Source organism: Vidua macroura, chromosome 7 (assembly GCF_024509145.1).
Source record: "Vidua macroura isolate BioBank_ID:100142 chromosome 7, ASM2450914v1, whole genome shotgun sequence".
Lineage (NCBI taxonomy): Eukaryota > Metazoa > Chordata > Aves > Passeriformes > Viduidae > Vidua > Vidua macroura.
Window position 1 is genome coordinate 1153002 of NC_071577.1, and position 20066 is coordinate 1173067.

A 20066-nucleotide genomic window follows, 5' to 3' on the forward strand; every position below is an offset into this window, starting at 1 on the left:
TCCTTGAAATGCAACTTGATTGCTTCTTGCCAGGGGGCAAAGCAGAAGCCGCTAATGGTGTCACAAATGTGCCAGGTCAGCAGAGCTGATGTCACTTTGATGGGAAATTTGTAAAACGTTTGGTTATGACCTTCCCAGGCCCAGTAATTTAACAGTGATTTTACATAAGGGTTAGGGTTACTGCACATGCTGCCAGCCTAAAAGCTTGGAGATGTTGGTCAAGCACCTGAAGCAGGGTGCAGAGGGAATTAGGACAACTGGATGTGCAGGTGTTGGAAAGAGACGTATCCCAGGCTCCCTCCTGTGGGGACCTGCGGGCAGACATAGTGCAGGCATCCTGTCCGTCCCTTATCCCGTCTGATGCCTAACCCGGCTGTTCATTGTCCCCGCTTGGTCCTGGCCCCACCTGTTCCCTAACCGGGCTGTTCCCTATTCCCACCCGTTCCTAACCCGGCTGTTCCCTATTCCCACCTGTTCCCTAACCCAGCTGTTCCCTATTCCCACCCGTTCCTAACCCGGCTATTCCCTATTCCCAGCTGTTCCCTAACCCAGCTGTTCCCTATTCCCACCTGTTCCCTAACCCGGCTGTCCGTTATCGCGCCCGCTCCCAATCCAGGCTGTTCCCTGTCCCACCGGGCTGTCGCCGGTCCCGCCTGTTCCCTAGCCCACTGTTCCCTAACTCGGTTGGGCCCAGTCCCGCCTACTGCCTGTTCCTGTTCCGACTGCCATTCCCCAGCCAGACTGTTCCCTGTCCCGCCTAGTCCCCATTCCTAACCTGGCTGTTCCCTGTTCCACCTGCTCACTGATTCGGCTGCTCCTAGTCCCGCCTGACCCCTGTTCTTAACCAGGCTGTTCCTGTCCCCCCTAGTCCCTAACCCGGGCCGTTCCCTATCCCGGCCGTTCCCGGTGCCGCCTGTCGCTGTCCCCGCTGTTCCCTGTCCCCCCTAGTCCCTAACCCGGGCCGTTCCCTATCCCGGCCATTCCCGGTGCCGCCTGTCGCTGTCCCCGCTGTCCCCTGTCCCCCCTAGTCCCTAACCCGGGCCGTTCCCTATCCCGGCCGTTCCCGGTGCCGCCTGTCGCTGTCCCCGCTGTCCCCTGTCCCCCCTAGTCCCTAACCCGGGCCGTTCCCTATCCCGGCCGTTCCCGGTGCCGCCTGTCGCTGTCCCCGCTGTCCCCTGTCCCCCCTAGTCCCTAACCCGGGCCGTTCCCTATCCCGGCCGTTCCCGGTGCCGCCTGTCGCTGTCCCCATTGTCCCCTGTCCCCGCTCCCGCCAGAGCCCACACGGACCGTGGGCGTGGCCTCTGGCGAGGGGCGTGTCCGGGGGCGTGGCCTCGTAGGGCCTTCCTCCCCGGGGCGCAGTGCCTCTCCCGCCTGACGTCATCACCGCGCGCCGCCGCTCTCCGCCCGGCGCCGCCATGTCCTTGTGGGTGTCCCGGTTTGGCCGGGCCGCGGCCGCCCGGGATTGGCAGGGGAGCTCCGGGCCGGGCAGCGCCGCGCTGGGCTCCGCCCTGCCGGGGGGGGGTGAGTGGAGGTGGCTGGGCAGGGCTGTGTCCGGAGCTCCGTCCTGCTGGGGGAGGGGGTGAGCAGAGACAGCTGGGGGCCGGAGATGCCTCTCCCCGGGGCCGGGCTGTTCCTTGGGAAGGGACATTGCCGGCAGGGAGCTGGGAGAGGCGACGAAATGCGAGGCAGACTGGAGCAAGTGCAGGAGAGTGCAGTGACCTTCGGTTGCGGCTGTGGGCAGTAGTGCTGCGAGGAAAGGAGTGTTCGATAGAAATGACCGCCCCTGTGTGAGGGAGGGCACTGCAGTGCTCAGAATGAGGTTTGTAAGATGTTTGTCGGGGCCTGGGGGAGGCTCTGAGCGGGGTCAGAAAGGCCCTGCCTTCAGCCCCATAGCCTAGGTGGGTCCCTCTTGCCACCGCTCAGAAATGGTGCATTGAAAGCTGTATTGAAATGAAGCTGTAACTCTCCTGCGAGTGGGTTTAGTGTTATTATGTGCCCAGAACCACAGAAAGTACGAGCAAAAGTCTAATGTGTGGTCTCTCTTGGGAACTCTGGGTGTGTTGTGTGTCTGGCCTTCAGACTGAAAATTGTTCCATGTTTTTTTCTGTCTTCTCAGCCTTTAATTTGATGAACAGCTTTCCTGCCTAACCACTGCTGCAGTTGCTAAGCTGAAATGACGGTGCTAAGGTTACTGAGTGAAAACTTGTATTAGATGCATAAGAGTGTGTCCTGTGTGTGTGTCTGAAGAAACAGTGTTTGAGCTGAAAAATCCCTCCAAAGCTGCTGATTTCCATGTGTTTTTCTCCAGGCAAGAATCCACGCCAGCCCTGAGCAGAGCCTGCAGTATGGGTGGCTGGCCTATATGTTGGGAGAAAGGACCAGCAAGAAGTTCACAGAGCACAGCAAAGTCTTTACAGTAGAGGGGAATCTGTCTTCTGGGAAGGGCCAGCTGGCCCAGCAAATAGCAGACAAACTGGGTATGTCTCACTCTGTCTGTTTCCCTGAGAGCTGACAGAGTTTAGTCGTGGTTCTTGTGCAGAGGAAGTTCATCAGAGCAGCAGTTCCTGACTGGGAAATGCTGGAGGGAGTGGGGAGGCTCTGTGGGTGATGTTGGTGAGGTTTGGGATGGGGATTTGTTGTGAGTGAAGCTGCAGTTCTAATGGAGTCTGTGTGCTCCCCGGGAGCTTGGCTTTTCCACGTGGATGTGCTTGGAACAGCTCAGCTCTCCCTGGGCCGTGGCAGAGCTCGGAGTTGGGGTTCGTTGCCCTCTGCTGTGATGGGCAGGGGAGCTGTTGAAGGAGCAGCTGTGTGCTCAGTAGCTGAAGAGGTGTTTGCTGCACATGAGCACAGCTTATTTCTGCTGTGGGTTTCTTCTCTTTCTCAGGGATGAAGTACTTCCCCGAGGCAGACATCCACTACCAGGACAGGATCTCGGGGGAGGGCAAGCTGCTGCCTGAGAAGTTCAATGGCTTCTGTAGCCTGGAGAAGTTCTACGCGGACCCCGAGTCTCCCGACGGGCACTCGTACCGCCTGCAGTCCTGGATCTTCGGGAGCCGAGTCCTGCAGTACGCCGACGCCTTGGAGCACCTGCTCAGCACAGGTTGGGGAATCATGGAATGGTTTGGGCTGGAAGGGACCTTGCAGCTCCTTTTGTTCCAACCTGGAGCCTGCTCTCCCTTGCAGGTCAAGGCGTGGTGCTGGAGCGCTCTCCCTACAGTGACTTCGTGTTCCTGGATGCCATGTTAAAGCAGGGATATGTCCACAAGAGATGTGAGTTCCTGCCAGCAAAAGGAAGCTGTTTGGCCATAATCTCTCAGGAGTCTGGTAGTTAACTTTAAAAAAGAAACAAAACATTCCTGCTTGGAAGGAGGGATTCCTTTAAAGGTTCGGTGTTCATGTGTTGTATGTTGCTGGGTGGAGCTAGTCTGGTTTCAGTGGCAGCGAGGAGACAAAAGATAAAGGGCAGGGATTGAAATGCAAAGCGTTTCATTTGTAAGGAAAAACCCTTTTTCGCTGTGAAGAGAGTCAAACCCTGGAGCAAATCACCTGGGATCTCCCCCCTGGAGATACTTGGAACGCTGTGGGTGGAGTTCTCAGCAGAGTGCTTGAACCGGGTGATTTGGGGATGTTCCTGCCAACCTGAGTGATTTGGTTTGGGGTTATGGGTGCTGAGCTCCTGAGCTGTTGCTGCATGTTCTTAGCAAATCTGTTCTTTTGGCTGCTCCTGAGGTGGACATAACTGTTTTCTTGACTGCCTCCTGGTTTTGCTGTTGGATTTAAGAGGTGTATATATTTGTTTTTTGCCACCTGCTGTAAGTTACTGGATGGCTTTGAGAGGTGATAATGATGACCTGTGTCTGCATTGCTGAGGCAGCAAAGCCCAGCAATCCACAGTTTAATACAAAATCCCAGTTTGGATTGTACTGGAATCCTTAGGGAACAAAAATCTTGATTACAGCTACTGCTGCTTATTGTCTCTAAATGGTGGAGGAAAAGCTGAGATTCCTGTAAACCTGAGCCAGGAATAAAGTCCCTCTTTGCTACAACTGGGTTTAGATTCTTAGATCTCAGTGCATGGAAGTTTTCTGGAGAAAGTTTTTCTGTAAACTTCCTGAATTCTGTTAGAGGAAAGGCATACCCTGAACTTGCTCTGTGAGCCCAGAAGAAGAGACTCCAAATATGTTATGAACAGTTTCCAGGTGTTCCCCAGAGACGCGGGCAGGGCTTTCCTAGTTCCCATGGCAACACTAAAAGAAAACTACTAACTCTAGCTAAGTACCGATATTGAAATGCTAATTAGCTAATTGCTCTGTTTGTTTTCTCTAAACCACCTGGCCTCCCACCCCTCCACGCTGCCATTCTGGGACTAACATGCAAATAAAAACCCCTTAGGATCATGGGAGTATTTTTAGGAGATAAAAATGAATATAAATCAAAAACTGAACACAATAGAGGAGTCTAGATAAATGCCCTAGCTGAGGAAGAGGGAAACACATCCCCTGACTGGCTTTTAACCATCGCCATCACCTAAGAAAGAACAGACTGTATTAGGCTCTGAGAAGCAGGGAGATAGAGACAGCGAGCCCTGGTGCTGCCACCATGGAAGGAGCGGGGACAGCTGTTGTTCTGGACTTCAGCAACAGACTCTGCACACCACGCCTCCTCATCCTCTGGCCACCGGTGTGCCACAAGGAAAGGAGAAAGGACAGCTGCTGCTCTGGACTTCAGTGACAGACTCTGCACGCCTCCTTCCTTTCGGCCGCCTGGGAAAGCTATGACTGCGGGGGCGAGCTCTGCGTCGAGCCCCCTGCCCAGCTGATCTTTTTAATAAAGAGCTGAACATTAATAAAGGCATTAGCCCTGTTCATTTCAAAATACAGAGGTGGGGAATGTGATTTGTTTGTGTTTTACACAGGCCTTGATCACTACAAAGAGGTCAAGGAGATCAGCATTTCTGAGTTGCTGCCACCTCACTTGGTCATTTATGTAGACGTGCCTGTCCCAGAAGTGCAGAAGCGGATTCAAGAGAAAGGCAAGGTAATTTGATCTCTAATTATTGCCTAGTTCTTTCTTATCTTTATTATTACTTGTCTCTCACAATTGCTGCCTGCTAATGTCTGTTGTAATCACACCTTATGTGGAGTCCTGTGGGGTTTGCTGCTGAATGCTGCTTCTGAGGAGCTGCTTGTCCTCTGAGGTGTGAGATCTGTGTGGTGGTGGTGACTCTGTGGGTATTCTTGTATGCTTGCTTTAAAAAGGCAAAAAAAAGGCAAAAATCAACTTTTTGTGTGACTGCATCAATATGCTGTCATTTGTGGAATGAGAAATTGTTTTAAGAGCAGGTGAATTTTTATACCTGTCTGTGTAGCTGCCACTTCAGGAGCTGTGGGCAGGTGATGTGCTGCTTGCAATGCACTTAGAGATGATATATTTCTTATTCCTGAGTGCCAGGAGGCCAGCTGGGGTCCCTGGCTCCTGCTTCCCAGTTGACTGCTGCCTCAGCCCTGTGCTGGGGTTCATGTGTGAGTCACCTGGGATCAGCAGGTTCACTTAACTCCCTGAATTCCAGCAAATCACTGCTGGATGACTGCATTACTGAGCTAGTCTTGGCTCAGGAAAGCTGTAGGGTGCTTTTGGGGAATGACTAATGTAAGTAAGGTTTGTAATTTGGGGTTTATTTCCCCTCTTTCTTTGATACTTAGATGTGTACTTGTAACTGTTTGCAGATGTGTTACGAGGATTCAAGGATGTTTGTCTTGCCTTGTTGAAAGGCTATGGGAAATGCAGTTTAACTCTGGGAGACCTGATAGATTAAAAGAAGGCTTTGATTTATTAGAAAAAAGTTCTCAGTTAAGAAGTTCTTCATGTACTGGGGGAACCTGTGAGTTCTTGGCCCTTCCGAGCATGAAAATCAGTGGCATTTCTTTGAACAGAAACTGCTGATGTAGCTTGTGACTTTTTGGGTGCTGGGCTGTGGCAGTGCTGAGCTCTGTAGGATTTATTTGGGGAACACATGGTAGATGAGAGAAATTCCTGGTGTTTTGTAAATGTGGCATTGAAAGTACACTGTGTGGAAAGCAAACTGGTTAACAGCAGGGATGATATCCATGAAATTTCTCAGGAGTTTGGAGTGGGTGTTTGCCCATGCACTTGTCTGAAACTGTGGAAATAGGTGCAAATTTGGCCTCCCTATAGAAAAGGTGGACTCAGACAGTCTTCTCCTGTTTTCTGGCTGGCTATTACAGCTCCCTGGAACGTGTAGTTAGCAAGGATCAGTCGGTCCTTGGATAGCTGGGGGCTGCTCTAGATATTTTACGGCATGTAAGGAATTCCAAACACTCCAAATAAAACTCTTAATTCTTTGAAACTTTCACTCGTGTGCATGTGGTTCACTTGGATGTTTGACTGTTTATCCCAGAGTGAGCCCTTGGCAGGTGGTGGAGCAGACCTTGGAGTCTGTGCTGGTGGCAAAAGAAAGTAAGCTAATTCCACAGCTTTTTCTGTTTATTTGTTTGTAGCCATATGAGAAAAAGGTGTCGCCTTCCTATCTCCAGAGCATTGAGGATGCTTACAAGAAGACCTTCCTACCAGAGATCAGGTTAGCAAAGCAAAATGTTTTACCTCTTAGATCTTTGAGCAAAAACGTGCGCAAACCTTAAAATCTCTGCCAATATCAACAAATCATGTGAAAAAATCCTCCTTGTGCTGCAGGGTACAGTATTGTGCCCTCGTGAAGGGGTGCTGCACTTACAGCATGAGAACTGTGTGAGTGTAGTTACTTCTGCCATCCCAGAAGCCCGATGCCAGTGTTGCAAGATGAAAAGGGGCTCAGGAATGGTGTGCAGAATGCCACAGCTATGGCTGTGTGTGTTTGCATGACCTGAGGAGAGAGTGATGCAATACAAGCTTTTCTCAGGCCTTTTTGGAAGGCTTTAGGGCTTTTCTCTCCTCAAGAAGTGCTTTCAGTTGTCCCAGAATCCCAGAATGGTTTGGGTTGGAGGGACCTTAAAGCTCATCCAGTACCACCCCCTGCCATGGGCAGGGACACCTTCCACTATCCCAGGTTGCTCCAAGCCCTCTAGGACCTGGCCTCTTCCCTGGACACTTCCAGGGATCCAGGGGCAGCCACAGCTGCTCTGGGCACCCTGTGCCAGGGCCTCAATGGTTCCTCCCTGGTTCCTTCCCAATATCCCCTCTAACCCTGCCCTCTGGCAGTTGGAAGCCATTCCCTGTGTCCTGTCTCTCGCTGGGCTCCCCTGGCTTCCTCTCTGGGAAGCAAAAACATGTGCCCTGTAAACCTTGGATGAAACAGAGCTTGCCAGCTCTCCCAACTCTTATAAAAGAGCTCTAGGAAAATTAAAATTGTCCTAAAAATCTGAAAGCAGAATTACGGTCCCTCATAATTCTGGAAGGGAAACTCTCAAAGGGTATCAGATGAATTAACTGTATAAGTTCTGGTGCGTGCAGGATAGAAATCAGAGTAGATTCCCAGGTGTTTTGTAGCCTGCCTGTGTCCCCCTGGGGCTTGCTGCATCTCCCAAGGTGGATCAGTGTGGTGGCTCTGCCAGCTCCTGAAGCGGGTAACTCGATATTGAGCTTGTCACTCGTGCAGGCAGGGGTTGTTGGTGTCACGTGTGGTCAGCGGCCTCCCCGTGTGTCCCCACAGCCAGCACGTGGCTCTTGGAAGGGAATGGGAAGCCTTGGGAATGTCATCTCCCTGAGAGCAAACTGCTGCAGTCACTGGTGGGGAGAAAGCTGCTGCTTGTTCTCTGGAGCAGATCAAGCCCCAGGTGCATCTCGTGGTGCTCAGTGAGGCTAAATCCTAACTCCTGCTGTGATTTCACCTCCTTGCCCTCTGTGCATACATGGTCAGTGCCCCTGTTGGGCAAACCCCCTCTGCTCGGCATCCTGGCAGCAGATGGGCTCCCAGCAGCCTGTCACACTGATCTGTGTCTCTGTCCCCTGGCTGTGGGGGAGCTGGGAGTGTGTGAATCCAGCTCTGTGCGCCTCAGGGTGGCTCCGATCTGGGGTAAATGCAGAAGCCACAGCTGCCTGAGCTGTTTGTTTGCTGGCAGTGGCGCAGAGGGCTGTGTTCATGCCTACCTGTTACCTCTTAGTCTGCCTATTTTGATTCCCTGACTCCTGGTAATGCCCAAAATCTGGTCCAAACAGGCTAACAAGAGTTGCTATAGACTGCTGAGCAAACTCCTGCCCGCTTTCCACGTTGGCATTTGTTTGCTTGTTCCTTGAAAAGCAGTTTGTTACTGGGCAAAACTCCTGTTACCTTGTGCTGTTTCACTGGAGCGGTCTGATGCTGCCTGAAGTGGTTTATAGTGGATTTTTGCCTTAAAACTGATGCTTCCTTTCTAGTTGACTTGTTACGAATGTCTTTAATGTTTTTATTGGTAGTGAGATTTGTGAGCTGGGTGCTGTGGCAGGTACTGCCTGGTGATTGGGAACAGTGTTTGGGTTCTGTTTGATTTTTCTCTTTTCCTGGAGCAGAGCCTTAAGATTGGTAATGTTCTCTTTCATATCCAGCACTGCTTCCACTGAGCAGCTGTTTTTTCTTAAGGAAAGCTCTGATAATCTGCAGAGTCACTGAGCAGCTGCTTTCTCTTAATGAAGCCCTGATAATCTGCAGAGTCAAATCAGGAGATGGGATGAAGTGATTTGATCGGTGTCCTTAATGCAGTTGCTGGTGTCAGGCTCTGCTGAAGGCTGACCTCTCCCTTGGGCTGATATTGAGGAGAATCTCTCATTCCAGGTGCCTGCCCCATGCCTGCAAGTGTCCAAGGCCAGGTCCTACAGCACCTGGAGCAACCTGGAATAGTGGAAGGTGTCCCTGCCCATGGCAGGAGATGGAACAGGGTGAGCTTTAAGGTCCTGTCCCACCCAAACCATTCTGGGATTCTACCAATTTTTCTCCACGCTCCTAAACTTTGTTGTGTGATGTTTGGTATAACGTCCACATTGGGCATCTATTCCAGGACCTTCCAGCTTCTCCAGCTGGAAACAGCTATTGCTGAATGTGGCTGAACATGTGTGGTTTGAAAGGTTCGTGTAGGAGCTCCTGTTGTGGCTCTGCTCTGCAAGTGCCTTTTCTCTGAAGGCTGCTGGCTGATGAAAAAAAGCAATCTTCTAACCAGGAAACATTACCTTTTAAAAATGTTTTTGCACTTACAGATCATGCTGCCTACACTTGTATTCATTCAGCTAGCCCAGCCTGAGCAAATAGTGACAAATGAATGCATTCTTCTCTTGAAATGACTCACAGCTAGTCATGCACTTGGAAAAAAGGAAAATCTACCAGTTTGGGGTTAGACTGAAAATTTCACTTATTTTCAAGTAGATTGGGCAGTTGTAATAGGGGCAAGTATCCACACGAAGTAAATGAAAATAAAATCACATGTGTGGTTTAAAAAAATTTTTTCCAGCTGAAGTTACGTAGATATCCAGGCCATTTGCCCTTTAAAAGCAACTTTCCACCAGCAAAGAAGCAGCTGACAGGTGCAACAGGAATTCTAGGAGCAGTCTAAAAAATGGCAATGATTCTGGTTTGGTGTTTATGCCTTTTAACTTCATTTCTGTTCCTTTTGGAGCAGCAGGGGAGGATGGGTACAGCAGTTTTATCAGGGGAATTCAATTTCTGTGTTCTTTGCAGTGAGAGCAGTGAAGTTCTGCAGTACACAGCAACTGCAGCTGAGGGTGTGGAGAAGGTAAGTTTTGCTTTTCTGGGAGTAAGTTTAATCGATTTCCCTTAGTTCAGTGAACTTTCCCCCTCAAGGAGAGTTATTAGCAGGGTAAGAGAAGCCTTTTGCTTCACCATTGTTAACTGTCCTGTCTAGCTGCTGTTCCCTGAGGGAAAGAGCACCAAGGTTTTTGAGACTCTGACCAGGTTTTGGGCCCATTTTGGTTCTAGGGATAGATGTCTGTTAATAACAGTAATATGATGTTAACTGGATAATAATAATAATCCTACGTGGAAGCTTGGCAAGGAATTATCCCCACTTGGGAGGAAGGAGAGGAGAATTACCCATGGGCTGTCTCCAAGGGCTTTTTGGGTCTTCATCCTGATGAGATGAAATTTTTACCCTACTTATACACAGCCCAAACCCCCTCTCCTCCTATGTTATGTGCAGTGTGATCTCGGCAGAGAGTTGCGTAATGTATACATATGTGTGGTAGCCTGTACTACTAAGTAATAAGTAAGCTTATTAGCATACTCAGAGCATGTATTTTAATATTTAACTGCCCTAATCAGACTAAAATTACATTTTTGCCTGAGGTGTCCTTCAACGTTCTGGTTATATGACTGTGTGAAGCAGAAAAGATTGATAAGGACTTCCCTGGTCCTAAAATTAAGACTCCATTTTACCCCACAGGTGCACTGCTGTTTGTCTCTAGGCCTTTGGGTTGCCTTTATAAGAACAGGGTTGTGTGCCACATTCTGGGTCCTCTGCTGTTGTGGATGGATTTTTGGGTGCTCCTGCACTTGATAATGAAGGTTATCATTAATAACCAGTAGACCTGTGGGATGGTGTGGGTTTATACCCCTAAAAAATGGCTGGTGGCTTCAGTGTGACAGCAGATAATAAATATAAAAATACACAAAAAATCAGGCTGAAATGAACAAAAAAGCTGAGGTTGTGATGTGAATATAGAGAATAATATTAATATATTATTAATATTATTAATATATTTCATTAATTATCATATAATTATATTAATATTAATAATATTAATATACTCCAATATATTAAAATAATATGTTATATAGAATAATATATTGTTATTAATATTTTAATGATATTAATAATATATTGTTAATATTATTAATACAAATAATATATGAATATATCAATCTATTAATGTTATTAATTATATTAATATTTTAATATATCAATGTATGTTTTATTAATATGTAAAATCAATTATTACATTTAATTTATATATTGATATATAATTGATATATTAATATTTAATAATATATTTTAATATTATTTATTAATATATTTAATAGATATTAATATATTTTAATTCTATTAAATTATATAAATAATATATTTTTCTGGATAACAATATAGAAGCAAGGATAGGAGTTGAGAGCTGTGGTGTTTCAAGATGGGTTTTTGGTGAATTAAAGGAAAGTTGGGATGGGGGTTAAATGCCTGTTTTTTTCCCCCTTTCCTTCTCTCTGGACACATCTCCAAGTGGTCAGAATAAAGCAGATTGTTTGCTCCCTAGATTTTTTTTGTAGGAAACCCCATTATTAGAGATTTGATTTTAATCCTTTAAATCAGGGTTTAAAGTCAGTCTAAAGCTCTTAGTGTTCAAGGAGGGACTCTCCTGAGCTCAGCAATCTTGTCATTGCTCTAAATAGGGTCATCAGATGCACCAGTGCAGTCCTTAATTTGCTTGGACAAATCTGGACTAGGGGAAGAATTATTATTTGGAAGTTAAAGTATAATGCCACAGAATGATTAAGGTTGGAAAAGACCCTGTAAGATTATCCAGCCCATGATGTTGTCATTGTCAGTGTTGGGTGTTGGTGATAGATACTGATACTTGAAAGAATTTGGTTGTTTTTTCCCCCTTTTCTGTTCAGATTCAGTTTCCCTCTGGGATGACACAGAAGAAATTTGGAAATAAGGATTGGCAGGAGAGCTTTGGCTTGTAAGGTGTGTATTTACACAGGTGTATCCTCTTGACAGACAGCAGTGTTCATTAGCCCCACTCCAATCTGTTTGCTTAGGGATTTGGGAGCTGAATTTTTATGGCCTTACAGTTTAATAACTTTTGGGTTGTTCAGAGCACACATACACAGCTTAGAAACGATTTTTAAAGTGTCCTAAAAAGGTCAGTTGGGGTTTCCTGTTGTAATTCACTTTGCTTCTAGTGGCTGAAGGAGTAATGAGTGCTGAAATGAGCTTCATTAGGATGTTTCACACTTGTTTAGCTTGAGGGTAAAACTGGGAATACAAAGTTAGCTCTATGTTTAATTTCTTTTAAAGCCTTGGATATTTGCTCTAATTCCTGGGGGGTGCCAGGGCATTCCGTATAAATGAAGAAGTTGTTCTTCTGTCCTGGTTGTGAAACTGATGCCATTGTTAAGGAGCTGCTGGGAGAGAGACCTTCTCATGTGATGATAGCAGTGAGCAAAACTAATTTGAATGCAGATTCCTTTCCCCCTGTAGCACATTTTGAGCCCATTGTAGCAACTCTGTGATTAGTGCTGTTACCAGGTTCAGAGAGTTTCCAAAGCTTTGCTGTGGAGTGGAGAAGGAATTGCTTGTGTTCAGCTTGTCAGTTAAATAAGTCAAAGAAATAATGGCTGTTTGAACTAACCTAACTTACACCTCTCTTCCTCTTATCTTGGAGTTATGTTGCAGCAGTTTGTGCCTCAAAAGTGTTTATTCAGTCATGTCCAAATCATTATTTCTTACCAATTCTGGTAGGAGTGGATCTTTATAGTCAAGGCTACTTTGTAATAGCACTTGGTTATAATTTTTTAAGTGGTAATATCTGGGATTTAGTGTTTGCAGGGAATAATTACAGTGTATTTAAAGAACACAAGGATTTTTCTTTTCTCATCCTGTCACTTCATCGCTGACATGGGCTCACCTGTCAATGGGGTGACAGTGTGCCATCAGGAATTTGGTCATGACCTCAGCTTTATCCTTTCCCTATGGAAAAGGTCTCTGGAAAGGGATGTTTGGAGCTGTAACAATCTGCTCCTTCCCAGGTTGCTCCTAGGTGCTGTCTCCATCTCATCAGGCACCTGAAGTGCATTTTCCTGACACCAGGGCAGGTTTCCCTCAGCTCCAGGCAGCCAGGTGTGATAAGCAATTACCTCCTGGAGCAGCAAAGATCTGTTTTCTGGTGGATCCAGGCTGTAAGTGAAGCTCAAACCAGGGATTGATAAGTTTGGGGATGGTGAAGGAACGGATTGCTGAGGTGGCATTGCTTATTTGAAGGGTTCTGAGCTGTGAGTTACCTTTCCTTTCATGCATGGGTGGGTTGTGGTGGATGGTGAAATCCTGAGCCCTTGGACTCATCGCTGCATGTCGGAACCCAAGGTGTCCCTCAGACACTCTTGGATGTTCTGGGCCCAGGGCAGAAGCCTCTGAGACCCTGGCAGGCGGCCAGGGACCCCTGTGGTCTTGAGCTTGACCCATGGAACAATTTACCAACCTTGCAGGAAGAACAAGAAATCACAAAAGTTTAGATATTATAATAGAAGTAGTCACAAGGTGAAAGGTAGGATTTTTGAGTGCTGTACAGGGGGGTTTTAGGCCTTGTACAGGGGGGTCTGAGGTTTGTACATGGGGGTCAGAGGTTCTAAGATGGAGGGATTTGGGCGTGCCCTGTCCTCCTTCTTTCTTCTTCCTATTCTCCATGTTCTTGGTGGTGTTGGCATTCACAGATTGGTTTAGAGTAGAAAGTCACTGTTCAACATAGGTAGTAGGCATTGGGAAAAAACTATAAACACCTAATACGTAATGTGTGATATAAAAGATGGCACCCTCCCTTCGGGGAGGAGAGAGGGGGACAGCGAGAGACGGGGACAGCCAGAGACGGGGACAGACAGAGTCAGGGACAATGTCAGGGAGTCTGTGTGCCTTGAGATAACATGCAATAAACTGCCTTGAGACCGGACGACTGAAGACTACTGAGTCTTTCTTTGAAGGCACGGGTTGGAGGAGAGACTTTACCACCATCCGGAGTCACCCCAATCCGGGGAAGGCTCCGTCAGCTGCAGCTCCTGTAGGCCTGAATTTTCCAGCCTGAAATGTGCCTTTGTTTCTGTGCTGTGAAGCACACAGCACTGAGGCAGATGCCACACCTGCTCCCCTGCCTGTCTCTGAGGATGTGTTACTGAGCCTCTCTGGGAATAAAACTGACCAAACCTTATTTTTGTAACACAAAGGAGTTAAATTTAGACTTATCTCCATTTCCTCTTCCTTCTCCCTCAGGGGTGAGGTTGTATCTTCTTGGCTTTTCAGCCCCAGTGGCAGTTTAAGGAGGAATGTCTTGGATCTGGTAAGAATTTGTCAACAAGGCACCTCTCGGCCAGTTTATTCCCTGCCGTCCAAAGCTGAAAGCACGGGATGTTAGGAGATCCCCCACGTGTGTGCCCAGTACTCCTGGCAGGGCCACAGCCTCCAGAAGTAGACCTGGGAGATGATCATGTTATCTCTAGACATTTGTCTTATTACTACAGCTTTAGCAGTGAAGCCTCTCTCATTTGTTTAATGAACTGTTTTGATTCTTTCATTGAGTTTTGGATCAAACCACCCTTAGAGAGCTTTCTTTTCTGATTCCAGGTAATTGAAGACATTGAGTACCTGAAGTTTGACAAGGGGCCATGGGTGGAGCAAGATGATGTTTCTTTCCATCACTTGAGACTTTAGTAAGTGTGATATCATCCAGCCACTGAGCAATTCTTGGCATTAAATCCCAGGGAAAATGGTCAAAGCCATGAGTTTTTGAAGGTGGGGTTATATTTTGTGATATTGATGCTTGGCACTGGAACGTGGTGTAGCATTTTTGCTGCTGATTGTTGAGACAAGAGGCTCCAGACAAGTTTAAGAGTGGTTTTTATCGAAGATCCTTGTCTGCCCAGTTGGAAGAGATCAGACTCAGACACTGGAAAATAACTTGTTGGAATAGAATTTAATTTGATTTTAATAATTCTTTGCAAATGCATCATGTTTAATTTGTCAGTTTCTTTATATAAAATACAAAGATGTATATAAAGAATATAGCTGCACTTGTAAGGCTGTTAATACCAGAAGTGAGACAGGCTCCCCATTTTGCTGCAACTTCATCTTCATATTGAACGTGCAGCTGGAAATTTCAGTATAGTTACATTTCTAAAACAAAACGTAAGACTTATATTATTTTCATTATTTCCTGGTCATCTCACAGGTTAATAGAAACACAGATTTTTAAATTGAGTATGTGTCCCTAAGTTTGTCTTTGTGACAGGCATTGGAGAAGCAAGTTAAACTTTTTTTGCAGAATTGTGACATTTCTTGCATTTTACTTTTCTGTGCTGTTACTATAAATACCTCCTAAAGATAGAGATAATGCTCCTAATTGTATGGTTTTTCTATCAAGGAGTGAAGATAAATTGCAGAAGAGCAGTGCTGGGTGGTGTCTGAGAGGATCAAGTCATGATTTGGGTGCATTTTCTGTGTCAAAGATGAGGTTTCTTTGTGTAGTGATTGGAGGATAAAATCTGGTGACTTAGGCCCTAAAAAATGATCACAGTCAGACTTCCTTTGAAAGAGGAAATAAGTTGCTTGTTTTCCTATAGCTCCACACTACTAATGCAGTATTAGGAAAGGATTATTAATTGTGATGAGTAGGAGGGAGTTGAAGGAAACCTTACAATTACAGAAGTGTGTGAAGATACTGTATGAAAATTCTATTTCACAGTTTTAGAAGGGAACAAATTGCTTTAAAGACTGAATTTTCATTGAACCTTCGAGGGGGGTGAGTCTACTGCACAAGGCTCTTGTCGCCATAGGTAATAAGAAATTATTCTTTTGGCAAAAGCATGGGGTTGTTTGAAGATCCTAGAATGCAATAAGCTGCTTATTTAAACCACAGAATCATAAAATATCCTGTGTGGAAGGGACCCACATTGAGCATTGAGCCCAGCTCCTGGGGTTTGCTTTTGATTTTTTTTTTTGTGCTGGGTTGTCAGAGCATCGATAAAGGGGTGACAACACATCCTGCGCCAGCCTTGAGCTCATGTTTTGCTCAGCAGAGTGAGGGAATCCTGGGCAATGTCTCGGGCAGCATGGGAAGAGACTCTTTGTAAAAGTGTGTGTTTGGACATGATTTTTCCCCATGGTAACTCCAGAAAGGCAGGGAGCCCGCTGCAGGTCGGCCATGTTGGAATTGCATGCTGGATTCAATGCCCAGCCCAGGTGTGAGTCCATGAAGCCTAAAGCTGATGCTTTTCTCCCTTTTTCCAATGCCCGAGTAGCAAAGAGCCTGTGGTCCCCACAGTTGTGCAGGTGTCCCGTGCCTATGGGAATTTTTCCTTTGGAAAGTGGTTTTCCTGCTTTCCTGGCACAGGTTCCCAGTGCCTGCCTCGTGTGCAGGCACCTGCTGCCCTCTCCTGGCTGTTCCTGGCAGGCTCCAGCAGCTATTTAGGATCGTTTAGGTTGGAAAAGCCCTCTGAGATCATGGAGTTCACCATTCTCCCAGCACTGCCGAGCCCACCACGAGCCCATGTCCCCAAGTGCCTCATCCACGTGGCTCTGGAATGCTTCCAAGGACAGTGATTCCAGCACTGCCTGTTCCAATGCCTGACCACCCTTCCAGTGAGGAAATTTCCCCTCACATCTAATCGAAGTTCTGCCCTGTTGGGTTTTCCATCTGCAGTTGCTTCCTTTGTTGACCTCCCAGCTCTTGGGGCTGTCAGCCCTGCTGTTTTCTTCCACCCTCAGCTTGTACCACTGTGTCTGGGGGACCGGGATGGGTGAGCAGGACCGAGGAGAACTTTTTATTGCACATGGATAGGATCTAATGCATGGAAACCCCAGCAGGGCCTCTGAGTGATTAAAGCAGCTCATCAAACCGCTGAGCCCAACCCATGGGCAATCAGTTGCATAATGATCTCTTTTCTCTCCCTGCCTGCCCTTAAGTGCTCTCCCTTGCCCTGACAGCTTGGTTGTGGGGTCTTGGTAAAAGATTAAAAAGGGCTGCATTTGTGGCTTGGAAGCTGGAGGTGTCTTCCAGAGGATGTTCTTCACATCTTCCCTTCCTCTCCAACAGAAACCGTTCTGGCTTTTTAAATGTCTCGGGGAGCTCCTCTGCTGCCACTGCACTGTTTCAGGCATGTTTTTATCTGGGCCCTTCCCAGTGCCATTTGTCTGTCTACATGTATTGCAAAATAAATTGCATTTGCGAGGAGGAGCTGCAGGCTGTGTAGCCTTGCCTGTGTTATTTATCAGCTCGGGGAACTTGCTGTGCTTGTTGCATCAGACAACTGCACAACTAAATCTGATCTGTCCCTGCAGCTCCTTCAGAACCTGGCAGAGAGGGACAGAGACCCTGCAGCTCTGCTTCCCAGTGTAGCTTTGCCTAGCAAGGGGAAGAAGTGTCCCTGTTTAAATGTCTGATTGCAAACAGCAGGACTAGAAGGGCTGGCAAGAGATGGGTTGGACCTGGCTTTGAATCTTCTGTCATGGAGACTCCAAAAATCTCATGAACTATTAACTGTAAAACTTCTGGCACTAGAAGCTATTTTCTTTAGCACCTTGGTTCTCTCTTCATCATAAAATAATAGAATCCCAGAATGGTTTGAGTTGAAAGGGACCTTAAAAGCCCATTTCATCCCTCCCCTTACAGTGGGCAGGGACACCTTCCACTATCCCAGGTTGCTCCAAGCCCTGTCCACCCCGTCTTTTTGCTGCAGTTGAAACACTTCTTTTGTGATTTCTTCTTTGCAGTGGCTTTTCTAGGTTTGAAGAGCTGTTGTTGCACCTTCTTTCCTTTTCTTGCAGACCTGCTTTTTTTTGGAATGTTTTTTTTTTGTTCTTGATGCTGATGTTGAGTGTTTGCTCACCAAGGCAGTGGCTGTGCCTCACCTTGGCCATGCCGTACCTGTTCTGCCTGGCTAAATGAGGGAACTGGAGTCCCTTTGGCAGAAGGAAGGATATTAATTTCCTTTATCAACATAGAACTTATCTGGAATGGTTTTGTGGCGTTGGCTTTTAGGTCTCTCTTGTCACTTGAGGTTTTGTGAGTATGCCAACATCAGGTGTTGAGAAATCCCAGCCCAGTCTATGCAAACTCAGGTGGTTTTTGTTGGGTTGCTTCATTAATTTGTTTTTTTCTAAGCTGTTTCCTTCCCTTACCCCACCTTGCACCTTTAGCAAGGTGCTGCGTGCTGAGAGCTCCTTCAGGAAAGTCTGGTAAAGGGTCAGAAAAGAATAAACAGTGACAGTTTTCTGCTGGGGGAGAGAAAGAAAACGAAAGAAAGATAAAAGGGGTCTGTAAATGCTTCCTGCTGAGCAAGGAATTAGTCCTGGCAAGTGGCTGTGGGTTTGTGGTTAGACATTGTTGTGGCAATGGGTGTGCTTTTGCTTAGTATTCCAAATTATTTCTGAAGGTGCAGAGAACATGGAGAAGCCATCAGTAGCTTTCATTATTTTCTTGTGCAAATAGCTTTTAGAAGCAGCAAGTTTGTCATTTGGCCCTTAACTAAAATGAATTGTGCCTGGGAATTGTCCTTTCCAAATGGCCACTTGGCCGAGATTCGGGAAGGAGTGGATTCACTGCAGCATGGGTGACCACAAAACCTTATTTCCATGTGTGATGTTATGCTTTATATCTGCCCGGACTCCCTTTTGTGCCTTCCAGCACGTGAAATGCACCTTTAATGTTGTTGAAGTTAAACATTGTTGTAGTTTATAGGAAGCATCTTTGCTGTTGATCCTCATCTTGGAAAAGAGCATTTATCCTCACCTCCTTCCATCTGAACTTCGACTGGATTATTGTATTTCCTTACAAATCTGTCTGTAGTGGGATAATTTAAAGAGTGAATATCAGGGTATGTTACTGGTTCACTTTTTGGAGCTCTTCACTGCTGGGAGGAAAGGTCCCAAAATTTATGATTTGGGGGTAAAAATAATTGCTTGAAGATGATGAACTTTGCTTTGCTCAGGGCATGTGCTTGATGTGCACATCAGTATTTGCTGAGAAATGCAATTCACTGAAAACAACCCAATTTGCAGAGTTTCTGGTGCTGGATTTAGGGTTTGGTCAGTGCTGCCTGGAAAGGGATGTGTTTTTGCCAGCCACGTGCAGGTGGCACTGTCAGCCTGTGGAAACCACAGGCAGCAGGAGGCTTTCTAGCAGTTTCTCAGGCATTTTAAATTTGGGATATCTGAAGTGCTGGTGCTGTGCAGAGTGGTGGATCCCGAGATCCATCACCAGAGCTGCTGCAGCTTCCTCCAGGTATTCCAAGGCAGGGTGCTGGGGGCACTGCCTCCTTCCAGACCCTCTCACTGTCTCAGTACTGGTCCATTTAGGATGGGAATTTAGCAAGGTAGTGTGTGGCATTCAGTAAAACCACTGTTTTTTATACTGCTTTTATAGAAAGCAAAAAAGCCAGAGGGGATTCATGGAGAAGGGTCCCAGGAATGATGGAGCATCTCCAAGGAGGATGAACCTGGGAGGGGAAATGGAGAAGCAGGAAATTGGAGCAGGAACAAAGTGGAGGCAAGGATGAGGGGCAATACATCATAGATTTGTAAAGAGAAGGATAAGTGTTTGGAAAATAGCTCAAGTCTTTGGAAGCTGTATTTAACAGAAAAGTAGTTCTTTAATCATAGAATGATGATAATGAGTCCTAGAATGGTTTGGGTTGGCAGGGTCCTTAAAGCCCTGGCAGTTCACCCCCTGCCATGGGCAGGGACACCTTCCACTGGATCAGGTTGCTCCATCCCAGCTCCATCTAGCTGGGCTCAGAATATTTCCAGTGATGGGGCAGCCACAGCTTCTCTGGGTACAATACTTGGCTGTTGCTGGGGCAGGGTGTGAACTGAGTGCTCCTTTTCCCTTCAGCGTGCAGGACAAGGCTGGAGTGCTGGATTCCGTGTCCATCCCGCGCTTCGTCCCCGAGATCACCATTGACGGCTCTGAGTACGACAAGATCTATTATGAGTACCAGGAGGTGAGTGCTGCTGGGGACACGGCCAGGGGACATGGCCAGGGGGCTCCTCACTGCTGGGGACACGGCCAGGGGGCTCCTCACCATCGAGGACACATCTGAGGACACGGCCAGGGGGCTCCTTACTGCTGGGGACACGGCCAGGGGACACGGCCAGGGAGCCCCTCGCTGCTGGGGACATGGCCGGGGGGCTCCTCACTGCTGGGGACATGGCATGGGGACATGGCTGGAGGCTCCTCACTGCTGGGGATACCTTGACCATTGCTACTGGGAACTTGTGCATTCTGCCCGAATCCCCACCTTTTTTGAAGTCTAGCTTCCCCCCAAGAGGAATAAGGAAGCAAATGTTTTTTTTATAATCTGTTTTTTTTTT

At 47.1% G+C, this 20066-nt stretch overlaps 1 protein-coding gene across 1 annotated transcript; it reads left to right on the forward strand.

Moving 5' to 3' along the window:
- Nucleotides 1–1453: 1453 nt before the first annotated feature.
- Nucleotides 1454–20029, forward strand: LOC128809923 (NADH dehydrogenase [ubiquinone] 1 alpha subcomplex subunit 10, mitochondrial-like). Its single transcript, XM_053982352.1, has 10 exons — nucleotides 1454–1521; nucleotides 2309–2477; nucleotides 2885–3100; nucleotides 3184–3270; nucleotides 4916–5037; nucleotides 6519–6598; nucleotides 9662–9716; nucleotides 14325–14410; nucleotides 19588–19696; nucleotides 20024–20029. Exons 2-10 carry the CDS (start codon nucleotides 2363–2365, stop codon nucleotides 20027–20029), a joined length of 876 nt encoding a protein of 291 aa, XP_053838327.1. The 5' UTR covers nucleotides 1454–1521; nucleotides 2309–2362.
- Nucleotides 20030–20066: the final 37 nt, after the last annotated feature.